Source organism: Mytilus edulis, chromosome 11 (assembly GCF_963676685.1).
Source record: "Mytilus edulis chromosome 11, xbMytEdul2.2, whole genome shotgun sequence".
Taxonomy (NCBI): domain Eukaryota; kingdom Metazoa; phylum Mollusca; class Bivalvia; order Mytilida; family Mytilidae; genus Mytilus; species Mytilus edulis.
This window is the reverse complement of record NC_092354.1, coordinates 16,654,729-16,681,770: the sequence shown is the minus strand read 5'-3', so window position 1 is coordinate 16,681,770 and position 27,042 is coordinate 16,654,729. Positions and strand designations below refer to the sequence as shown.

The following is a 27,042-nucleotide window of genomic DNA, read 5'->3' as shown; positions in this document are numbered from 1 at the left end:
ATCATACGCTCTGTTATAATCTATGATATCAGTTTTCCTATTGTTACCTTCTCGTTATTGAGTATTTATAATCATACGCTCTGTTATAATCTATGATCTAAGTTTTCATATTGTTTCTTCTCATTCTTGAGTATTTATAATCATACACTCTGTTATAATCTATGATATCAGTTTTCCTATTGTAAGCTTCCCATTCTTGAGTATTTATAATCATACACTCTGTTATAATCTATGATATAAGTTTTCCTATTGTTACCTTCTCATTATTGAGTATTTATAATCGTACACTCTGTTATTGTTTATGATATCAGTTTTCCTGTTGTTACCTTCTCGTTTTTGAGTATTCATTATCATACGTTCTGTTATAATCTATGATATCAGTTTTCCTATTGTTACCTTCTCATTCTTGAGTATTTATTTATCATCATACGCTCTATTACAATCTATGATATCAGTTTTCAAATTGTAACCTTCTCATTCTTGAGTATTTATTTATTATCATACGCTCTGTTATAATCTATGATATCAGTTTTCATATTGCTACTTTCTCATTCTTGAGTATTAAATACCATACGCTCTGTTGTGATCTATGATACCAGTTTTCCTATTGTTAGCCTTTAATTCTTGAGTATTTATAATCACACGCTTTGTTAAAATTGATGATATAAGTGTTCCTATTGTAAGCTTCTCATTCTTGAGTATTTGTAATCATACGCTCTGTTAAAATTTATGAAATAACTTATTTCAGTTGACACTTTATGAGAATACATATTTTATATTTTTAAAATTGACCCCCGGGTTTTAATATGATCTGTAATATTGCTCATTCTTAATCTTCTATGCTGTGTTTTGTATACTTTTGTATGTCTATTTGTCTTTTTTTTTAAAATCTTTTTTGATGCGGTGTTGTCGCCATTGATGAGTGTCAATGTCTCTGTTATATCGATCATCTCTCTTTTACAACACTTAACAAATCTTTGTTTTATACAGAAACGGTCATGACTTTGCTCATTGTTGAAGGCCGTACGGTAACCTATAGTTGGTAATTTCTGTGTCATTTGGTCTCTTATGGTGAGTTATCTCATTGGCAATCATATCATTTCACATCTTTTTTTTTTATTTGAAATAATAATGATAAAAATGCAACGTAAAAAACGCTATTGTCAATTGGATAAAAAAGCAACATTTTAACAATGTGAGAAAATACTCGCTACGAAACAGATCCTCACATTTCGATGAATACAATACATTTTATAATTTCGAACAACATCGAATTTCGTTGTTTACTTTTTTCTTCAGTTTGACACTTTTTTTTCTTTAGATTAAAAACAGTATTTTTTGCAGGGTACCAGCTTATTGATTATCGGCGCTACTTTATAGTCATGTAATAAAATTACTGAGAACTATGATAGCCTTTCTCCAAGTCTAACACATTTGAGAAAATATTCTATATATATAGCAAGTGTGAAACCTGGTTTCTTTCCTTTGTAGCAATAAACTGAACCATTATATATAAGTTTTTGTTCAGAGGTGTTCGAGTTATGTTTGTTTTAATTTTTAGCTATTGCGCATTACAGAATGCCAACAGCAGACTATAACTCTTGGAATTTTTCTATGCTTTGAGCTTTGTATGAAGGAGACTCCTAGAACATGAAAAATTGAAAAATACTATATGTTTTTTAATTTCATGTAAAGGTCAGTTTATGTAATTGTTTTTTGTTGTTGTTGCTCAGAGGTGCGCGTGTTGAATTTGTTTGCATGTATATTTATTGCAGACTGAATATCGGGGGGAACAATTCTATGCTTAAAAGCCTTTGTTTCCTGGAACTAGAAAAATTGAAATGAGGTATACGGTTATTAAATATCATGTAAAAGCCAGTTTATCTAATTGTTTTTTGGTTGTTGTTCAGAGGTGCGTGAGTTGAATTAGTTTGCATGTTTGTCTATAGCACGTGACATAATGGCAGCAGGTCCGAGACCACAATACGAATATAGTCCCTAGTGTTGTCAGTGGGTTACTTGCCATTAATTTTTATACCCCTTCCAAATTTATTTCTCCATGTTTAATGCCTCAAATTGCAAGTAGGGGGGGTGAAATTACACTGTCAAAAAATTTGGGTCCAGAATTTTGAAGGAAAGTAGTGATTTGGTCCAGCTGAAAAGGGTTGAAAATTAGCACTTCGGAAGCTGTCAAAAGATTTCAAGACGCCCTAAACATAAAATTGTCCATATTTTGAGTTAGAGCCGATGAAGTTTTCTATAATTTTGATATAATTTGTCCCAAAAATAGTGCAACACACTGTAAAAATTTCTTTGAGAAAGCGCAGGTGGGATTTTTGAAATTTTCATTTATGTTCTAAATGAAATGCACTACGAAATAATTGTGGTCTCGGACCAGCAGTCGACTGTAACCCAGGGTAACAAGTCTAGCTCTTCTTTGAAGAGAGCGATCCCTGAAAGAAGAAAAATTGATACACAGTGATAATACGTTTATATAATGTCATATAAAAGTCAGTTTATATAATAGTATGTTATAAGTTATATAACTGTTTTGACCTTTTTAACCTTTTTGATACGATCGTTATTGACGAGTCTTTTGTAGACGATTCGCGCCTGGTGTACACAATTTGTTTATTCTTGTATCTATGAGGCCCCTCATGGGGGGGGGGGGGGGTCCTAGTAATCACATAATCACCATTTTTTTGCCAATATAATCACATAATCATTAAATATTTGCTTATCTTTAGTAATCAAATAATCATAAACTAAAAATACAGTCCTAGGTAATCAAATAATCATGAAATATTTGGCTTAATAATCAAATAATTATTAAAAAAACGGCCAAGTAATCACATAATCAAAAACCCCATGAGGGCCCTCATCTATGATGAGTTGTTTTATAGTCTCTTGGATTGTTTCGTTGTCTTTATGTTTTTGTCGACTGTTAATTGACAATGAGGGTCGGTTGAAAACATAACTTTAAGACAAAAGATATGATTTCAGCTTCTCAATTGTGAACATTCCATTTCTATGTAGCAACAGTCCAGCACCGCCTGCATACGCAGCATATGGTATCCTCGGGCTTGTATTTCCTATCATGATGTCCTTGATAGAGGATTGCTGCTCACAAGAAATAATATTCCAGCATATAGGCTTAACTCTTCCAGAGCATGGAAATAATATTCCAGAATAATTTTGCCAATGGAAATAAGATTTCATTTTAGTTCTATTCCATTACAATAGCTTTATACGTATAGAATCTATAACAGTGTAGTACCACAATAATCGATTCTTACAAGAATGACATGGCAGAATATTCTGTCATACTTTCAGACGGACATTGATTTAAAAAAAATATATTGTTTGATTTTCCCCCTAAAATTGAACTTAAAAAGAATTAGTTATTAAAAATAACCAGGAACGTAAATAAATTGCAACCATCAAGATTACCGGTAAAAACAAATACAGTTCAAAAAGTCGTGATCTGATTGGTTGAGTTTTGGAATAGATTTCCAATAATCTTTTTCATTAATGTTACTCATTATAAGCAATGTTATGAAGTTATACATACATAAATCTTTAATAGCTTACATATAATGTTCATTTCTATCAGTATTGGATATTGTTATCATGTTGAAATTGAATAACATTGCGTAAAAACTAGGATTGTGTATATGAGGACAAGTCATAAGGTAATGTGAGATATTTTGATATTTTAGGGTGAATGTGTCTTAAACAGGTTGGGCACAACCCGCCAAATGAGGAACAGTTCCCCAAATGAGTAACAACCCCTCATATAGTACTAAAAACTAAAATTTTCTAAGAATGGGTATTTTGGTAAAATGGCACAAATTTATAGAAAATGGAACAACTTCTACAAAAGAACTTTATTTTTATTTATGGGTTTTAAAAAGTAAGAAGCTGTAACCGGAGAGCACGAATTTCCATTACAAAATTGCTTGTCTCCACCGGGACTCGAATCCGGTACCTCTGTGTTACAAGGCAGCGTGCAAACCGACTAAGTACTTCCTTAGCTCAACCGCTTACGGCTGACTAAGTCTCTACTAAGTTTTTCTAAGGGAAGCAATCCCGTCACAAAGCCTTGAAAATAATCAAATTTTCGAATTTTTCATAGGCTTGTATCTTCTCGGTCAATCAAGATAGGGATACTCAGCTTTTGGAAAATTTGCTGCATTTTTCATGAACATGTGCCATTTTTAGAAAAAAAAGACTCAGTTAAGAAAATTTTGTTCTTTAGCACTACCATATGATTACTCAAATGAGGGGTTGTTACTCATTTGGGGAACAGTTCCTCATTTGGTGGGTTGTAAAAATCATAAACCACGTCATATTTCCTTGTAAATAAGCTCCGGCATCAAAAATACCAGGATTAAAATTTTATATTTACGCCAGACGCGTGTTTCGTCTACAAAAGACTCATCAGTGACGCTCGAATCAAAAAATGTTAAAAAAGCCCAAAAGTGTACGAAGTTGAAGAGCATTGAGGACCAAAAATTCCTAAAAGTTCAACTAAGGTAATTTATTCCTGAGAAAAAAAGCCTTAGTATTTCAAAAATTTGTTAACAGTTAATTTATAATTATTAACACATGCTGTTATAAATCTATTTCTTTTGTATTCATTCTGTAGATAAGCGGGACCAGTTGATTTTGGGGGTAGGGGGTTTAGGGAGTCATCTAGGGGTTGTTTCCAAACACCTGCCCCAAAATAAACCCCAAAATTTCAACAATTGCAAGAAAGGTTATTTCTATGTTAGACAATATTCAATGCATAAATAATAAATAATGACAGCAGAGAACGAAAATCAAACTTGGAGTATGTGCTTCATACATGTATCCATTTGATTTTTGTCGATTTTCCAAAATTGTAGAGCATGTTTGAAGAGAAATCCGAATATTTTTTTCACAATATTTTGTTTGACGTTTTCTTTTTAAAGATCGTTTTTCTCTATAAATCTTACGTTGAAATATTTTAGCATTTTCCTTCTTTTCTCTATCCATCTTTAATTAAAATAAGACTGTGTTGATAAACAAATTGCTTAAACATTGTAAAGTCAATATCATAACTATGTTATTGATCTGTAGGAATGGGCAGCTGGAATAGGTCACTATTCCATACTCTATTATGTATTAAAAGGGTGAGACATTCAGATTAAATGTAGCATTAGGCAAAGATAATGGCTTGATTGTATCACACTTATCTGATACTAATCAGATGTCAGTATTTATTTTTAAGGAGAACATAAAATTTTGCAGTTGTTGAAAATACTGTTTGAAAAAAATTGACCCCCCATTTGATATTGGAACATGTTTTTGACCCCCCCCCCCCAAAAAAAAATGATCATCAAAAATATTTTGACCCCCAAAAAATTACCCAACCCCCAGCTGGTAAATTATGACTGTTCCCTTATACTGCAACTAGCTGTGTTTATTTCCTAAATATAGTAACATAGTTATATTTTGTATAATGTCAATTTTAGCATGGAGCACTTTCTCCACAATCAGGGGTCCATTAAGGGATGAAGATAAGTTTGACATTTGTGTAAGGATTGAAAAAGCTATCAATGTATTAATTTACGTTGCAGTATAAAAACAATATCAGGTCAATGTCAGAAAAATATCAACTTTTGTGTACTCGGCGAAAAACTGGAGAAGGGATCGGTAGAACCTCGCCCTTCCCAGTTTCTCAGCCTCATACAAAAAAGTTGATATTTTTCTGACATTGACCTATATTGAATATATCCTTTAGAATAACCAGTACACGTACAATGCATGCGTTGTCCATCTCTAGTGAAGGGGTTAAATTGAAGTTCATATGAATAAGGATTCAACGAGGTCGAATTATTCACTTGCAAGTGAATAATTCATTATCAATGTTATTTTGTCTTATATGACAAATTGAACCATTTTGGCTGCTCAAAGGTGAATTATTATTTCACTATATCACTTCCATTTTCGATTGAACAAAAACAAATCATACTTTTGATTTTTTATATATCTCGTAGCTAGTGCCCCTTTAATTATGGTCAAAAGACAGTCCCCAGAGTATACTTTAAAAAAATGTCTCTTCATATTACCGTATTTTGATGAAAAGACATATAAAATCCCAATGTACAAATGTTGTAGTCCTTCAATGGTCATATATTGATATAGGTACTTGCACTACATATATTATATTAAGAGTACATAAATAATTGTATACGATTTATATTTGTTTTTGTATAACGATAGTGTCGTCAGAACCGGTATCGTGAGATACGATCTTAGCCAGGAGCACATACACCTTTCTTGATACGCTTAATAGATTTACTAAATTTATCCATCATAGTTACTGTTTGATGTCATAATCTTCCTATATTAAATTAAATATTAGTAATATTAAAATATCGAAAATATAAAGTAAAGATCTGAAATATGAGGACATTTATCACCAATATGTTTTGTTCCATAGTGCAGTACATAAATAAATATAATTTTCTATGAGGGCCCGTATAAGGGGTACATCATTTCTGCATTCGTTCATATTTTAGGTAATTTTTTCTGTATTCCCTATATTTTTTGCCCATTATTCTCTATTCTTTATACTAAACACCCATTTATTCTCTATTAATTAATAATTTAATTTTGGATGTAACGCGTCTTCTGATTGGCTGACGTTATTTTGTTATCAGACCATAGACATTATTCAGTCATGTGACCGTGACGTCATCAACGTTTTTTCAAGGTTTTCTACGGTTTAAAATGGAATTTAGAATTAAATTATAAGAAATGACTGTAATATTTTTTCTGTCTATTCGAAATAACATAAAAAAATGTGATGCACACTGTTAAATAACCCGCTACGCGCGTTATTCAGTGTGCACCAAATATTTTATGTTATTTCTTCATAGACAGAAAAAATATATTAATTGTTTTATTCTATTTTCCACTATTCTTTAATTTTGTTGATTTTTCTGTAAATTTGGCCCATTATTTACTATTCTGTCAACCCCACCCAGACCCTCTCCTATCTATCATTATTCTACTATTTTGTTCTTTGAAAACCTGCTTGTTATAGACCATGATAAAAGTTCCAAGGGGAAGAAATATTCTGTAACGTATTACCACTGGAATAACACGGTATGAGTGCCAATGAGACAACTCTCCATCCAAGTCAAAATTTATAAAAGTTAACCCTTATAGGTCAAGGTAAGGTCATCAACACGGTGCATTGCCTCTAACCGAACAGCAAACTATAATGGGCCCCAAAAAATTACTAGTAGTGTAAAACCATTCAAACGGGAAAACCAACGGTCTGATCTATATAAAAAACCGAGAAATGAGAAACACTTATGAACCACATCAACAAACGACTACTGAACATCAGATTTCTGACTTAGGACAGGTGCATACGACTGCAGCGGGTTTAAACGTTTTAATGATACCAAACCTTCACCCTTATCTGAAACAAAAATGTTTCGTCTGCTAATACATCCTCTGCAACCTCGTCTTGAGAATGCATGAAATATTCGCCACTGGATATTAAGAAAAGAAAAATCAATGACATTTTCTGCATTAAAAAATGCTGAAGCTTCACAACCAATAATCACAATGCCTCTAACAATACCATTCACCAACACGAAGTCCTCATCTTTATTGTTAAAAATTAACTCTATGAAAAAAAATCTTAGACTTTACGAGATGATTCACCTCGATTAAAAAAAAAACCACCGATCATATGATATTTTTTTAATGGAAAATTAATTCACCTTTCATTTGATGATATTTAAGCAACAATAGTTATAAATAGCACATGAATTATAGACATTTTTCAAGGTATGACCAAGGATTATTATAGTTAGAATTCTTACTATACAAATCCTTGGTATGATTATCTAATTTTATCTATGAATTTTTTTGGTATGATCATTATGAGTACAGGTATAAATAGCGCAAAATGAATTCCGCATATTGGCGATATACATGAACCTTTCAAAAATAATATTTGAGCGAAATGGACTTCTATTAAAGCATTGTTTGTTATATTTAATCTTATCATATCTGAGTTGACATAGATGTAAATTAATAAATATTTTTTATATATATTGTCTCTAGTTTAAACAAAACAGCAATCACTTTTTTTTTAATAAAACCGGAATATCATTATCTCAAATTTCCTAGAACACCTTTTTGTTGATAAATGACAACACTTCAATGTGAATAACAAAATGTCCAATGAGTCTTCTTTTTAATATGATGAACACATTTACGTTAGCAGTTGTATTATTGGTAAGTAAGACAAAAAGCCACAGGACAAAATTTAAAAGACAAAATGTGCCGGACAAAAGTCACACGACAAAAAGTCACAATTCAGATTTGAGATTATTTTCTTAGGATAAGAAAACACTTATTGTTTGAAATAATTCTATTAATTTTCTAAAAACAACTTTGGAAACATAATTAATCCTAAAAAAATAATGTTAGAGTGGCTTAGTACTAAATGGCTCCATGGTACCAAAATAGACCCTTTATATTATAAAAATTTGACAAATCTAAAGATGGACAATTTTATTAAGTTAAACTGTAAAATAAATACATGTAACAAAAAGAAATGATTTCAGAACTCTCTCTCATATATTAAAACAAATAATTTGTGACTTTTGTGACTTTCTGTCTTGTGACCTATTGTTCTATGACTTCCAGTCCTGTGACCTTTTGTTCTACAATATACTTGTGACTTTTTGTCCTATGACTTTTTGTCCCCTAACCGCCCCATTGACTTAAACCGCACATCACATGTTATTCCGCAGATATCATGTTTCTCTAAGGCAGCAACCATTTGATTTTCTGGGGGGGCTATGGTTTTTTTTGGAAAAAAAGTTTGTTTCCAGTTTTTGGAGAAAAAAATAATTTTTTTTTGATTCTGAGAAAAAAAAATTGTTTGTTTCACCCTCAGCTGCCACTATATGTAATGCTAAAATTGAAAGAAAAAAATTTGTCCAGAATAGCCCCCCCCCCCCCCCCCCCCCAGAAAATCAAATGGTTGCTGTCTAAAATGATTTTCCGCTATAATAGATCATAAATATAAACTTGCTCATCAATAAGTAATAACAGAAAGAAATTTCTGATATTAATAATTCCAGAACATTGTTATATATCGACACCGAATCTGGCGTTAATAATCTTTTCTGGACAATGTCTATTACTAGTAGCAGTTTACCTGCAATTTTACGACAATAACAATAACATTTGGATAAATGAAATTTACACAGACACACGTAACTGTTTTTTTTTACACATTAAATGCTCTGATTACAAACAATACCAGCTATCTTTATAACAAAACCCTTTGTCATCAAGCCGGGGTACATTTGAACTAATACTTGAGGGTCGCGATGGGGTTTACAGAACAGAGAAAACTTGGAAAAAATCTACGGAAAATGGACCGAAAACGTAACGAATATAAAATAGGACAAAAAAAAGAAAAGAGAATATTGTATAAAAAAGAATAGAGAATCATGAGGGGTTAAAATATAAAGAATAGAAAATAATGGGGTGCTTAAATATACAGAAACGAGAATAATGGAAAGGGGGGGGGGGATAAATGAAATGGGGGAAAATAATGAGTTGGAAGGGGGGGCTTAATATATATAGTGAATATACAATATATAAAGGGTTGCTAAAACATGAAAAAAAATATAGAAGGATTTGAGCAAAACAATTAAAAAATAGAGAATATAATGGGTTGATTTTATGTTGAAACAAATAGATAGTAGTGGGTTGCTAATTATAAAGAATAACAGAGTAATGATCAAAACAATATAAAAAGTAGAGAAAAAAGACAAAAATCAATTAAAGAACTCAGAAATAAAGAAACCCAAATACAGACCCTCATATTTTAAAAACTTTAAATTACGTAAAAGAACGAATGAATTCAACCAACCAGAACAGAGATACCGATATACCCATTACAGGGCTATATAAAACAAAATTTATTAGCGAATGTATTTTTACTATACATTTAAATAAGGAACTAAAAATGTGAAAGTAGTTTTTTTTCAATGAAAGAAAAAAAAATTGCAAGTCATTTAAGGATTTGTTTATTAGTGTTGTTTTACAAATAATGTGTGTATGTGTGTACAGGGACATATTACAATACCATAGCGGATATATTTTAATTTTGTGAGTATTTATGTCTATAATCCGTTCAAAAATATTTGTGGTTTAATAATGAATACACGGTTAAAAGAAGGTAGGCCTATTTAATTATGTTCATAGTATTGATTATGAAAATATGCTAAAGATAAATGAGGGGGAGGACAGGGGGGTATCCTTCTCCCTTCTCCCATCCCTCTTCTCCTTTCTCATACCCCGTTCTCCTTTCTCCCATTAGAATAAAACATCTCCTTTGAGATATTTTTTCTTGAAATATTAGATCATTTTTTAAAAGGAGAGATATTTTATTTTTTCTCCTTTCTCCTTTCTCCTACCCCCTTTCTCCCTGTCTCCCTTACCCCTGTCCTCCCCCTCATAAATGATAAATATCTGACAGATGACCACACTATAATGACAATTGTTCTACCTAAAATTTAAGGCCAGGGGCACATTTTTAGAATAAAGGACACTAGTACAGATTTTAGTCTTATAAGGGACAACTTATAGATGTATATAGATACAAAATTAAGAACGTAATGTACTACAAGAAACTAATGTATTTGTGGTGAGATTTAGGGTTTTTAAAAACTCTTTTGTGGTTAAAATGTTTATTTTTTGCACAGTCGTACATGTTTTCCTTCCGTAAATCAAAATGAATAGTACAGTACAATATTGAATAACGGTAGTGATATGTACAGAAGTAAAAAAGCGAGCATAGAAAGGACACAGACAGAAGCTGTGCCTCTTATGGTCTAGCATCTGGTATATTGTATAAAAAAGTCAAAAGCGACACAAAATAATTTTAAACAGCATTGGTTTTTCTATTTAAATTGAATTTACAGTCCCCCAAAAAAACATTGATAACACTTGTACTGTCACCAACTTTAATCATTGAAAAATATTGTCTTCTCCGAAATCAATGATGAAAATGTCTCCCTTAAAATTACCTAAAACGTTGTCTCCCTAAAATAATTGATAAAAATGCCCCCCCTCCGAAACAATTGATTACAATGTCTCCCTAAAAATCACTCAAAATATGTCTTACAAATATCAAAAATAACACTCTCATATAAAAAAAATCAAAGATAACACTGCCTCCTCAAAAATCATTGATAGAACTTTTTATTTTGACAGATATTAGCAATTTTTGAGTATTAAAACCAAAAAATGTACAAGAACGACAATAAGGGAGCTACCATTTGATTTTTATGGAGGGCTAGGATGAAATTTGAAAAAAATAGGCAGGACAGGAGTTTTGAGTAAAAAAAAAAGGCAGGATGAGACACTTGCAAAAAAAAAAGTCAGGACGACAATTTAGGTAAAAAAAAGTCACGATAAACTAGAAAAAAAAGGCAGGTCCGAACAGAGTGAAAAATAAAAAGGCAGGACAGAGATTACAGCTAAAAAAAATGCAGGACAAAATTTTTCATCCTAGCCCCCCCCCCCCATAAAAATCAAATGGTAGCTCCATTAAGATTAATGAATAGAACATACTTCATTTTGGTTAGAGACGCCATTCGATGTAAGATTTAAAGTATAGTATTTGCAGCAACATGTAGTTCAGTTATTACTATATGAACTAAATTATTTCAAGTTCACATGAAATACAATTTGTTCTGTTGAAATGCAGTATCTGTTACATTGAAGCAATAAAGGGTCTTGATTCTGTTTATAAAATAAAAATAAATAATTGTTTAGGCATCTGTGGAAACCTCTTAAAGTTAATGCATGTATTCATAAGTGCAGAGAAGGTGGCACACTCTTTATAAACAGACTATAAAATAAACATGAAAAAAAGATATATAGAAATGAATACCCAGCCAGCCAGTCCCTCAATTTCCCACGTAACAAATACGACAGTGACTTAATCATAATGAATTATGCAGCTCTGTTCATTGTAAGCTCGTACCAGTTTCTTACTCCCAGTTCATTTAGAATTCAAATGATCTGTTTTTTACAAAAAAAAAAATGTATGTGTTAATTTTGTTTCATTTGTGATTTTAGCAAAAATTAATAAGTGTGAAAATTTGGACAAAAATAAAAAATAGTAAAAATTTGGACAAGAATAGAGAAAAATTGGACAATTAAATAAAAGAGAATAATTGGGGCTAAAATATATAGAACTATCATATCAACAGAGTATATATGCCAAACTATACATATCAGAGAAACAGCCCATAAAATTAAAAAAAAAATACATAAATCAATACCCAACCATCCAGACCCTCAATTTCCCACGTTTAGAGAGCTGTAGTGTAGTGGTTAGTGCAACGGACTACTAACACAAAGGTTCCTGGCTCGATACCGGTTCAAGGGAGGAAAATTTCAGGAAATTTTCGGCTCTCCCTTGACACCGTTAGCGAGTATGGTCTTGAGGAAACGATGATAGTCCGTCGGGAGGGCACGATAAATGGCTGACCTATGTTAAGAGAGAGCCATATCTCTTGCATGTAAAAGACACCCTTGTAGATTTCGAAAAAGAGCAGGCTAATGCCGCTACAAGGCAGCACTCGCACCCTCAAAGTGGAAAGTGAATAATATACAAGTTGCAATCAATAACTTGTTTCCTAATCCACTATAAATAAATATGTTTAAACTAAAATAAAAACAAATATACAGAAATGAATACCCAACCATCCAGTTCCTCAATTTCCCACGTAACAAATACGACAGTGACTTAATCATAATGAATTATGCATCTCTGTTCATTGTAAGCTCGTATCAGTTTCTTACTCCCAGTTCATTTAGAATTCAAATTATCTGTTTCTAACAAAACAAAATGTATGTGTTAGTTTTGTTCTATTCGTGATCTCAGATCGTAAATTCCAATTTCCCCGTCCAATTTGAACAAATAACAATTACTCTATCTAATCAATTCTTAATTTTAAATTTATGACAAACTTGAAAATTCATGCAGGATGTTTCACTATATAAATTTGATGCAAACACGTTGCATTTACGTCATCCTGTAAAGCTAATGTGCAACTTCTAGTTCGATATATGGATATTAATATTTAACGAGCTTTTGTCATTATGAACAAATCAATGTATACGTTTATAAGACAGAAGGACTTGTACTCGAGACTCGAGTACATGCATGTAGTAGTAATTAAAAATTAATAGGAAATCAAGAATATACTATTACAGGATCAGTTATCTATATATACTAGGCAAAAAAAGAAACGTTACATGCTTATAAGATCATTTAATTTTTATATAACAAAAAATTGATAACAATAATTTAATGGAATAGTTAGCTAACATGATTTTGAAGAGAACAATAACAAGTTTTTTTTATTGAAAATAATATTGCACATTGTCGGACAATTTTAACAGGACGAGTACAGAATTCGGGTTAACATGGCAATACCTTGTATGACCACCTCTTGCATTTATGACCGCCTGACACCTCCGTCGCATGGAATCAATAAGACGTCGAATAAAATCTTGAGGGATGTTGTTCCATTCCCCGAAAAGTGCTGTTCGGAGCTGGGCTAGCGTTTCCGGTGGATTTTCGCTATTTCTGATAAGTCGTCCAAGTTCGTCCCAAAGATGTTCAATTGGTGATAAATCTGGAGACATTGCTGGCCAAGTCAACACACGAATATGGTTATTCTCCAAAAAGGTCATCGAAATGTGTGCCACGTGACAACGGGCGTTTTCCTGCTGAAAAACGTGGTTAAAACGAAGTCTTCGGAGAAACGGGAGAACAACTGGAGCCAGAATTTCGTCCCTATACCTTGTTGCATTTAGGTTACCAACGATGATTTTGAGCTCGGTGCGTTCCTGGTAGGTAATTCCACCCCATATACCATGATTCCGCCACCACCAAACCGATCTGTTTCCTGCACGCACGCATCAGAAAATCGTTCATTGCGTCTCCGGTAGACCCTGGTTCTGCCGTCGCTAAATTTCAAGTTGAATTTAGATTCATCGGTAAAAAGAGTCTGTCTCCATGTTTGCCTATTCCATCGAATCCGTACCCGTGTCCATTGAAGTCGCGCCATCCTGTGACGCTGCGTAAGGATTGGTCCCTTCAACGGACGACGAGCTCTTAGACCAACTTGACGCAATCGGTTACGAACTGTTTGAGCAGATATTCTGTTGTTATGTCTTCCGTGGGTTTGTCGTGCAGTTTGTGACGCGTTTACAAATCGATTCCGGAGATGGGGGCGACAATTTGTTGTGCCAGTATCTCTAAGACGAGTCTAAGACTTGCAAGTCATTTTAGAGACATTAAAATGATTTGCAACCTGCACTTGAGTCATTCCGATATTTTTATAAATGAGTAAATTTGATAGATAAATCATTCAGGTTACTAGTTTTAATCATGAAAATATTTCAAATAAATATATGTGATATTTTCAAATGAAAAACCAATGTAACGTTTCTTTTTTTGCCTAGTATATATCTTTATTCTCATCACTAGTACAGAGGTACAGAGACGCTATATATAACATCATTAAAAATTAACAAAATACCTGACGAATTCCCCTTCCTCAAAAATAGACAAAAACGATTTCCTATAATACTGTTATCCCATGGCCCATGGGCATATGGTTATCCATTGTACTCTTAGAACCTACATGCTACTTGGTATTTTTTTCTCGTTCTAAACATGTTTGAAATATTTGTCACTCAACGTCAATAAATCAATCTATCAACAAATCAATCAACCAATTATCAATCAATCAAATATTTCTTTTACAGAAAAAGAAATGGCCAGTGACGAAACTTCTAAACCGGCTTGGTCGAACAGTGATGAGGCTTTAACACATGATGCGGAAAAATTACAACAAGAACGAAGAAACCGGAAGCCGTTTTTCTACTGCAGATGGGTGGCAACACGTCCTTATCTCATGTTCTGTAGGTATTAGTTTATAATCAAAATATCTAAGATTAGGGAAACATTTTACGACAAAAGACTAAAACTGCCATCATCTCCTAAATTCTAAAAAAAAGAGAACATAAAGATATAACTAATATCCCTAAAGTTCCTGATTGTATCACATCTAATGATGGTATACCATTTTATATGTAAAACCTTCAGATACAATATTTCCTTTTAAGCGCAGTAAGGAAGCCAGTTATCAATATATTTTAATAAGAGCCGCGTTTGGGTTGGGATTCCGCTAACATGTTTAACCCCGCCATATTATGTATGTATGTGTCTGTCACAAGTCAGGAGCCTGTAATTCAGTTGTTGTCGTTTGTTTATGTGTTACATATTTGTTTAGCTCTCATTTTTTGTACATAAATAAGGCCGTTAGTGTTCTCGCTTGAATTGTTTTACATTGTCAATTCGGGACCTTTTTACGCTGACTATGCGGTATGGGCTTTGCTCATTGTTGAAGGCCGAACGGTGACCTATAGTTGTTAATTTCTGTGTCATTTTGGTCCCTTGTGGAGAATTGTCTCGTTGGCAATCATACCACATCTATTTTTTTTTATATTTGGATAGACAGTAGTTATGATTGAAGTGTGACGGTCTTTTGGAGATCTTCTTGGGCCCCAATTATTCACCATCAAGATTGGAGTATTTAAGTCTATTACACTTCGCCCTTTCAGAGTTGACAAGCTAGTCATCACTGTAAAAGAGCTTCTTGAAACATTCGGCCACTAAAGCCCCTAATGTCCTTTTGTTAAGTATCACGAACCTAGGATCTCTTTTTCATGTAAGGTAGTTTACATGTATTTAATCCTTCAACCCGCGATATTTATAACAGTTAGGCGCACTGGTATATTGTTTATAGCGTATTTCCTTAATCAAGACTAGAAATAATGGAAATTAGTGTCTCAAATTTCAAAGAATCCATCAAGAAGCTGTTAGAACTGAAGAAAATCAATATCGGTATTAACTCCGGATGACGCAGTGTAAAGGTTAAATTCATGCGCGTGGGTGAGATCAATTATTACTTGATTTTGGTTCTTCTTTTGACGTAATTCTCAGCAATTTAACAGTCAGTATACGGAAGGAATTAATTACAACATAGAACAAATGAACATGTTCACGTGGTAAAAAGATTAAGGGTCTGGATGGGGGACCTATATTCATTTTTATCTCTATTCTTTATTATTTAACACATAATTCGCTGTTCATTATTATAAATGAAGAAATCCTCTATTCTCAATTCATTAATATATTTGGCCTGTTTTTTCTCTCTTTTATTTATCTTTTCTCCTTTATTTTACACTTTTTGCTCATTATCCATCCAAACCCATTCGGATCCTCGTAAATTGACAAAGTTCTGATGAAATAATTTCCGCTTGGTCAATATATCTCAATCACGTTTTTGTAAATGCTTTTTTTGCTGCTGGTAAATGCGGGTCTGGAACTCCGAAGAGAGAATGATGAGTGGAAAATAAAAAATAGGTAATAAAGAGTTGCTAAACTATAAATAGAAAAGAATCGTTGACACAACAACAACTCAACAAACAACACCATCAACAACACCACCACCTACAACACAAACACCACCACCACCACCACCACCACCACCACCACCCCCACCACCATCATTAACAACACTTTCACAAACAACACCAACAACACAAACACTACCACCATCACCACCACCACCACCAACAACAACACAAACACCACCACAAACAACACCACCATCACCAACATACCAACAAAACTACCAACACAACTACCAACAACACAAACAACACCATCAAAAACACTATCAACATCACCCCAAACAACACCACTACCAACAACATCATCAACAACATCATCATCAACACCACCATCGCCACAAACAACACCACAACACACAGCAACACCAACACAAATTCAAACACCACCACCACCACCACCACCACCATCAACAACAACAACAAAAAAACCACCAACACAAACAACACCACCACCACCACACCACCAACAACACCACCAACAACAACAAATTTAGGAATTCTTTTTTGCACATGTATTAATTTGATAGTCTTTCTAGTTTATTCCCTAGTTCTTAAACAATAAATTAAAAGAGAAAAATACAAAGTAAAGAAACAAAGGATCCCCCAGCCAAGCAATAATTAATGACGACTGTTTCTTTATTTTGCAGTTGTGACGCTTATTCTACAGTTGTTTCCGGTCGTTATAACTGGGATTCTGTTCGGTGTCAACTATGATTTGTTTCCGACAAACTTTGAAGTTTTACCTATGGAACTCTATGACATACCGTACAGAGTAAGAGACTATGCGTATAGAGACAAACACAAATTTGATAACAGTATAACCAGATCACTCACAGATACAGGGTACCCTACGTACGAAAGAGGACTCTCATATTCGTTTTCAAATATCGAACTATTTTTTGATGCGGATGGCGGAAACATTTTGACAAAAGCAAATTTACAGACTATCAAATATATTGAAGAACATTTGATAGCATCGGATGGATATAGTACTTCATTTTGTCATACCAAAAATTCATCCTTAATCTGCAAAGATCCGACTTCTCTGATTAGATATTTTGATGGAACTTTTGCATCTGTTAGCCCGACTTTTAATGATCCGACATTCAGCAACATTGCTGGTGTTATTTATGAAGCATATACCAATAATTTGACGAAAGCAGATTTTGAGTATTTCTTGCCAAATAGCTATAGTATAACCCCGACAACAGCCTCGTTCTCGGTAACTAGGACACAAATTGCAATTGGCTGTTCCTTATCCGGAAGTACAAAATGCCTTTTAATGCGAGATACAGCCAGGGAATGGCTTGGTAAAACAATGAAACCGAGGCTTGAAACTCTTCTGGATGATATTTCACAGTTTGATTTTTATTATATTTCGTCAAACTTATTATTCTATGACGTAATTCAACAAGCAATGAAAGACATGATGTTCGCTATTGGAAGTATGTTCTTCATATTCTGTTTCATGACATTCCACACGCGCTCCTTGTTCGTTTCCGGTTTGGCTGTTATGAGTATTTTAACGAGCTTTGCCGGGACCAATTTGATATACAGATGTATAATAGGATTTGAGTATCTAGGATTCTTTCATGTTTTAGCGATATTTATAATCTTGGGTATAGGAGCAGACGACTTGTTTGTTTTCTATGACTCGTGGCGGTTAACAGCATTTTCATCGTATCCCTCACTAGCACATCGTCTCACAGAAGCATATTCCAAATCATGTAAAAGCATGTTAATAACGTCTATCACAACGGCCGTCGCTTTCACAGCTAGTGCTTTATCCCCTTTACTTGCCACCAAGTCGTTTGGTGTTTTTGCCGCCATTTTGGTTATCTATAATTATCTATCGGTGATTATTTTCTTTCCAACGGTTGTTATGGTTTATCATATAAAATATGAGGACTGGACCTGGCCCTGCTGCCGATGCAGGAAAAAGGGAGACAATTGCAAAATAGAAAATGACCAAAGAACAAACTCGATGTCCAAAGTCGTACCTGAGAATGTGTATACAGTACAGTCAAATGACACTAAAGATCCTTCAAGCCCAATTAAAGGAGATTTTGTTCGCCCGTCGGCTCGATTGAGTCCTATTAAAGCCAAGGAACTTTCTGATAAAAGTAAGATTGAAAACGGATACTCTACACGTCGGAGCGTTTCCGAATACGACAATGATATTAACAAACCTATGACTACAAAACAAAAACTGAACTCTCCTTGCATTCCAAAAGCAAAACAAAAGGAAAAAAAGCAAGTGGTATTTTTTAGAGATCACTACTGGCGATTTATAACATCAAAATGGACGCGATTTGCCCTCTTACCGGTTTTCATAGCAACAGTGTGTGTGTTTGGTTATTATGCTTCTACATTGGAACCAGACAACGAAAACGTAAGTAATGAGGCCCCTCATGGGGGGGGGGGGGTCCTAGTTATCACATAATCACCATTTTTTTGCCAATATAATCACATAATCATTAAATATTTGCTTATCTTTAGTAATCAAATAATCATAAACTAAAAATACAGTCCTAGGTAATCAAATAATCATGAAATATTTGGCTTAATAATCAAATAATCATTAAAAAAACGGCCAAGTAATCACATAATCAAAAACCCCATGAGGGCCCTCGTTATTTTTTTCTTTTCACAAAGCAGGTTCGAAAGAGAGTCAAAATTTATAAACTGAAGAATATCGTATGAATAAGAGCAAGACCATATAAAATAAGTGAAAATAAGCCCTTATTGAAGACTGTATCTTGACTTATATACTGGTTTACTTTTATAAATTGTGACTTGGATTGAGAGTTTGCCAGTCTCATTGGCACTCATATATCACATCTTCCTATATCTATATAAACAACACAGTTTAGATGTTCGAAAAGTTTAAAAACACACAAAGAAATATTAGAAAAGAAGGTCTATTACCCAAGCGCCTGTTATCAAATCTAGTATGGAATTTTAAAGACCGGTCAAAGCAAACTATGAGATATGGCCGATAACCAACTTTTAACATTGAATTAAACTAAGTGCGTTATAACTTTTAAGATCTTTAAACACCCCAATGCATAAACTCAATGTTGATGTGTATTCGTCAAGGTCGCTTTATATTAATTATAGCGTATCAAATGAGTTCACACAAACTTATTGTAATATATTAGGAAAATAATTAAATAAATCTGTTGTGTAATTTAGGGTTTTAAATCTTACGAACAAGTACGAGCGTAAAAAAGTCAATGTGGGACAAAATTCGTACCCCCTACTTTTGTGAAATAAAATTGAGAACAAACGTTATTTTGTTTTACGATCGAGAGATTGCACCGTGAAAGCAATTAGCCACTTGGCGTGCACTGACTTACGTGTACTGCACTTTTCATGTACATACAATCGATCAACGTCTACTCTTTTCTTGACGTTTCATGTCGAGTCTGGTATTTCATTAATAAAAGAGACCCGTTACTTTACCTTGAGTACAGGACAGACTTCCGATTTTAAATTAACCAATACCTTATTTCCGTTTTTGATCAAGAATTTACGTACTGTCTAGAAATCAAAAGGTCAGAGGGTACAAGAATCAGTTCATTTCTCTTTTTTGATTAAGAAATTCCTTATTGTCCAGCAAAAATCGGAAGGTCAGAGGGTGTACGTTCAAAGAGAACTTGCGGTTTTGTCAGGGAAAGTATTTTTTATTTGGGTATGAATAATTATAGATACATTATTGGGTGTTGGCATGAGGGCGGATATGATTTTTACAAAGATAACGTTATTAAAGGTAATTAAAATTCCCAAATTCTATCTTATCAGATGAGTAAAAAAATCGTCCATGGAACTTAAAATGTCCTTTGTTGTTAATCTTTTTTATAGAGAATACTTCAACTAATTTGACATTTAATTTGTAACACTAAAAGTAAACAGGACAAATTTACGCTTTTTATGTATAAACATTTTGTACATTGTATATTTAATGCTAATATCCAGTGGCAAATATTTTAAACATACTTGAACTTTGTTAATTGGTTGATATCCAGTGGCAAATATTTCATACATAGTAAGATAGATGTGTGGGGTTTATATCCAGTGGCAAATATTTCATTCATATTCCGTACATATATACCGGAACATTCGGACGTTTTTGGTGTTTTATATCCAGTGGCAAATATTTCAGGTATATTGTTAGTTTATATCCAGTGGCAAATATTTCATGTATATTGTTAGTTTATATCCAGTGGCACATATTTCATACATATTAAGGACACTGTTTATTGTTTGATTTCCAGTGGCAAATATTTCAATTAAAATCAGGACGTAAGCATCATGACAGAAAAATGATTTAAGATTATAGAAATTAAGACACCACGTCCACACCCCCATGTACAGTTCGAACACTTCAAGTCGAACCATACATGTATTACGTAATATCTTTTAGTAATTTAAAGGAATACTTCGGATTCATTTATTTTCTTGGATATCAATTTTCGAGGATTGAGGAAAATTTGGGTTTTCGTGGATATTTGATTTCGTGGTTTCTAATCTGAGGGGAAGGACAGGGGGTACCCCTCTACCTTCTCCCACTCCTCTTCTCCTTTCTCCTACCCCCGTTCTCCTTTCTCCCATTAGAATAAAACATCTCCTTTTGAGATATTTTTTCTTGAAATATTAGAAATTTTTTTAAAAGGAGAGATATTTTATTTTTTCTCCTTTCTCCAACTTTTTCTCCTTTCTCCCAGCCCTCCTCTCCTTTCTCCTACCCCCTTTCTCCTTTCTCCCACCCCCTTTCTCCTTTCTCCTACCCCCTTTCTCCCTGTCTCCCTTACCCCTGTCCTCCCCCTCCAATCTGTGCATACAAAGCCTAAAGAAAAGTTGCTATTTGTTGAATATTTAAATTTGTTGTTCTCTTTTACCCACGAAACCCACGAAAATTGTTATCTGTTTCTATAATCTTAAATCATTTTTTCTATCATGATGCTAACGTCCTGATTATAATTGAAATATTTGCCACTGGAAATTAAATTTGTTGTTCTCTTGTACCCACGAAACCCACGAAAATTGTTATCTGTTTCTATAATCTTAAATCATTTTTTCTATCATGATGCTAACGTCCTGATTATAATTGAAATATTTGCCACTGGAAATTAAATTTGTTGTTCTCTTTTACCAACAAACCCACGAAAATTGTTATCTGTTTCTATAATCTTAAATCATTTTTTCTATCATGATGCTACCGTCCTGATTATAATTGAAATATTTGCCACTGGAAATTAAATTTGTTGTTCTCTTGTACCCACGAAACCCACGAAAATTGTTATCTGTTTCTATAATCTTAAATCATTTTTTATGTCATGATGCTAACGTCCTGATTATAATTGAAATATTTGCCACTGGAAATTAAATTTGTTGTTCTCTTGTACCCACGAAACCCACGAAAATTGTTATCTATTTCTATAATCTTAAATCATTTTTTCTGTCATGATGCTAACGTCCTGATTATAATTGAAATATTTGCCACTGGAAATTAAATTTGTTGTTCTCTTGTACCCACGAAACCCACGAAAATTGTTATCTGTTTCTATAATCTTAAATCATTTTTTCTGTCATGATGCTAACGTCCTGATTATAATTGAAATATTTGCCACTGGAAATTAAATAATAGATAGTGTCCTTAGTATGTATGAAACATTTGCCACTGGATATAAAACACGAACAAGTCCTGAAAATGTATGAAATATGTGCCACTGGATATAAACTAATCAACAAAGTCCTCAATATGCATGAAATATTTGCCACTGGATATAAAACACCAAAAACGAATAATAATGAACCCACAGTATACAAAGATGAGATCCAAACCTAGTGTAATTGAAGTTAAATATAGCTATAGTTAAACTTGTAAAATGTTGGTTGAATACATAATAATAATATAGAAGAAAATACAGAAGAATATATAGTGTAATTAAGGGATAGATTATAATTTAAATAATTATATGAACTGGCATAATGTTTATTTGGTATTAAAGATATATATGAACTTTTCACTGGTGATTGAACCCTGTTGAGGTCAAGACATTGTCAAGAGTACAGTCGATCATATGGTAATTGGATATATTCACTTGGGAAAGCATCACCGTCAGTACCAGTTTACCTTAATACCTACTTATATACTGGTATCTATCTAATTACTAGACGGGGAAACTGCTGTGTCAGCAAATATTGGAAACAATGGCCTTTAACATGTTATCTAAATTTCTTTGTGAAAAATGGATGACAGCAAATTAGTTCCACACCGATATCTTAAAAATAAATATCATATAGACATAGGGCTTTGCTCAATATTGAAGGCCGTACAGTGACCTATAGTAGTTAATTTCTGTGTTATTTGGTCTCATGTGAAGGGTTGTCTCATTGGCAATACCACATCTTTTTTATAGCTCAAACCATGTTGACCCTCATTAAAGATGGATTTGAAATTTTGCCGTTGATTGAACCATATTGAAGTTCTTGTCAAAAGTACATTAGATAATATATATAACAAGGACACTATTGTTATGATATACGTTCGTATTTGACTTCACAGAGCATCGAACTCAGAACCCGTCAAATACCTAAATGAAAATCTAATTAATTACTGTATGAAGGAAGTGTTCTGTTAGCAACTGATCGAAACAATGGTTTAAACATGTTATCTAAATTTCTTCGTGACCAATAGTTGACAGCAAATTAGTGTCACACAGGCAGCTTAAAATAGATATCATTATAGACAAAGTGTTTTGCTCAACATTGAAGGCCATACAGTGATCTATAGTTGTTAATTTCTCTTTTATTTGGTCTCTTGTGAAGACTTGTCTCATTGGCAATCATACCACATCTTTTTTTTATAGTTCAAACCATTTTGATCCTCATTAAAGATAGGTATGGAACTCGCTGATGATTGAAGCATATTGAAGTTCTTGTCAAAAGCTTATTAGATATATAATAACAAAGACAATGTTGTTATTATATATACGTTCGCATTTCACTTCACATAGCATCACTGTCAGTACTCGTCTAGTACCTAAATGCATATCTACCTAATTACTGAATGATGGAAGTGTTTTGTCAGTAAACATGGTAAATGTTTGAAACAATGACGTAAACTTTCTTCATTAAAAATCAATGACAGTAATTTGTTCCACACAGACAGCTTAAAAAAATGATATAATATAGACATACCTTAATACCTTCTTATATATCTAGCTAATTACAGTACTACTAAACGGAGAAAGTGCTGTGTCAGCATTTGTTCGAAACAATGTACTTTAACGTGGTATCTAAATTTCTTCATGACCAATCATGGTTGACAGCAAATCAGATCCTCACAGACAGCTTGAAAAATTGATATAATATAGACATAACACAAACCATTTAGAACTTTATTGATGATAGATCTGAAACTCATCGTTGCTTGAACCATGTACAAGTTCTTGTCAAAAGTACATTAGATATATATAACTAGGACGATATTGTTTAATATATGTTCGCAATTGACTCCACCGAGAATCGACGTCAGTACCCGTCTTGTACCTAAATAAATATCTACTTTTAAAAATTAATAACTGAATAACGGAAGAGTTTTATCAGTAACAGTTTAAAAGTATGACGTAAACATGTTATTTAAATTTCCTGGCGACAAATGGTTGACAGCCGCGAATTTGATCCACTTTCTTTTGAAATAATAAGAAGATGTGTTTTAGACTAAAGAGTGTTTGTCCCTAGCTGACTTTTTTGTCTTCGCTCAAGATATATCCATTCGTCTCAACTCGTCCGATTCCGTATACCCTCATGGAGAGTAGCGGATTCTACCGAGGATTGTCGAATGAAGAAATATCAATCAGACTATCCAATAGAGACGAAGCAGGAAACGTGAGGACAGTCAAACATTAATGAACATAGTGGGAGTATATAATATATACGAACAATCTTCCTCTTTGTTTTTCTATCGTGTGTTTTTTATACTATTGTTTGCCTGTTTGACCTTTTCTTTTTTAGCCATGGCGTTGTTAGTTTATTGTCGATTTATGAGTATAAATCGTTGATTCGCCCCTTTGTTTGAACCATTTATATGTTTAACAACACTTCCAGTGCTGTCAGTTCGATTTGGCTTTGTAAATTGATAGAAAATATCTGTTTCCCAATTAAAATGCACAGTTTCGGATCCGATGTTTTGAAATGGGACCTGGGCGTACCAAGGCAATAAGTCAGAGGACTTGTAGAGAGTTTATGCATTAACCACACGTGTAGCTTCAAAGGGGGATGGTAGTGGCACTCCTCTATCTACTTTAAAAGCACATAGATATATATAACAATTAATAAAAAAGTACACCTTTATATCCAGAAGGATTGAAGGCTTTTGATAAAATATCAAAAAATATATTATATATATATATATATATAAAAGAAGATGTGGTTTGATTGCCGATGAGACAATTGTCCACAAGAGACCAAAATGGCACAGACATTAACAACTATATATATATATATAGGTCACTGTACGGCCTTCAACAATGAGCAAAGCCCATACCGCAGAGTCAGCTATAAAAAGCAGCGATATGACAATGTAAAACAATTCAAACGAGAAAACTAACGGCCTTATTTATATATAAAAAAATGTACTTTAATGCCTAATTGTTATTGCATTCAAGGGTTATGGTCCTCTGTTATCTTTAAAGGAAATTTGAACGATCCATAATATGCCCTAGTTCTAAGTCTATTTTGCATAATATTAAAAAGTATCTAGATTTAATAGTAGATTACTTATACAGTAAAACCTGACTTAACCGAACCCTCTCGGGACTTGAGATTTTGTTCGGTTTTTGCAGGTATTCGGTTTCAACAGGTTCACAATGCATACAATGTGATATGATTGGTCTTCAGAACAAGTTTGGATTAGACAGGTTTCCGGTTTATTCAGGGTTCGGTTTTATCAGGTTTCACTGTATATTGATTTATGTCATTATGTATATCTGATTTCAATGTCTCGGTAAAGTGTAGGATTTCATGATTTTTTGTAATGATTAAATTTATATTATGAACATATCTGATTATAGCTGTAAGTTTTTATATGATATGTCCGTTACATACATTGATATGATTTCAAGAGAAAGAATAAGTCATCCTACACAATTCATCAAAGTAAATTCACTTGAAAGAGATACCAAAAATTATTTTATTTGAAGAATTTGGCTGATTTTCTGTCTGTTTGTATCACTCACAAGGTCAATGTTAGATTGTATTTGAAACCGAATTCGAATAATACCATATTAAAAATTAATCAAACAATAAACAGATATTTTTATAACACAAAGTGTAATTTAATCTGTTGACTATTTTCATACGATATTGAAAATTTTTAAATGTTTTCATCATATCACAGGATATAAAATAAAAGTTTTACCGTTTTGCACGCATGTATATATTTATTATAGGCAACCGTGTATTGAGGATTTATTTCGTTTTTCGACGTAATGGCCCACACAGTGTTTAATTGCATGCTAGATCGTGCATTATTTAATATGCTAGTAGAAAAAGAGAAATTTGAAAACCTGACTTTCTGTATAAATAAATAATGAAAAAGATAGTATTACACATCAACATACCATTCGGCAATCCTCGGTAGAATCCGCTACTCTCCTTCTATCCTTAGATGAGGGTACGGAATCGGCCGAGTTGAGACGAATGATCAACATACGTCTATGCCCATAGGTATACAAAGAAAACAGCTACATTGCATTATTTCCGGAAATATACTTGGTATATTCTATAGAAATTGAAAGGCCACTAAACAGAACAAACAGTACAACGATGAAAAGTTCACAAGGTTACGTTTAATTGGAATTGGCTCAGATCACATAAGAAAAAATTTGAAGGCAACAGCAATCTATTAACAAACGCTTGATCAATTTTTTTAAGTTCATTTGAAAAAAATTTACTCTGAAAGAGATACTCTCTTTGAATTTGTTTACCAAAATATTCCTAAGTTTGCTTTACTGGACAATTGGGTAAAAATCATTTATTTATGAAGCTGTAAAGACAATTAGGTCCTTGATGCTGTTGGAAAATTCTTTAAAGTCAATATGATTTATTTTTAATATTATAGCTATATTATAGGGTTATTGCATGAATATTGTGGAATATTGTCCCGAGTAGAATTTTATATTGCACGAGCTTGCGAGTGCAATATATGTTCTACGAGGGACAATATTCCCCAATATTCATGCAATAACCCTTTTATTGTATTGCAATATAATATTTAAAAGTAAAAATTGGTTTAAACTAAGATTTTGTCGTTAATGACGTCATGCATTTTGAAGATTTATTGCACTAGTGCAATATTAGAATTTATTGCACGCTAACTTTTGGTTACTTTCTGTAGGAAATATTATATTACTATACAATAATATATAATAAAAACTAAGAACTCTATTACAATCTAAA

At 33.1% G+C, this 27,042-nt stretch overlaps 1 protein-coding gene across 2 annotated transcripts in view; it reads left to right on the top strand.

Annotated features, from left to right (window-relative positions):
* The first annotated feature begins 3,542 nt into the window (after positions 1 to 3,542).
* Positions 3,543 to 27,042, top strand: part of LOC139495239 (protein dispatched homolog 1-like) — a 40,146-nt gene continuing 16,646 nt past the window's right edge. Inside the window, exons 1-3 of one of the 2 annotated variants that reach the window (XM_071283488.1) lie at positions 3,543 to 3,692; positions 14,863 to 15,018; positions 17,223 to 18,967. In XM_071283488.1, the coding sequence (XP_071139589.1) occupies positions 14,871 to 15,018; positions 17,223 to 18,967 (1,893 nt within the window). In that variant the 5' untranslated portion in view covers positions 3,543 to 3,692; positions 14,863 to 14,870. Of the gene's footprint in view, positions 3,693 to 9,925; positions 10,180 to 14,862; positions 15,019 to 17,222; positions 18,968 to 27,042 lie in introns of those variants that run through there. The other variant, XM_071283487.1, reaches the window with a different exon arrangement.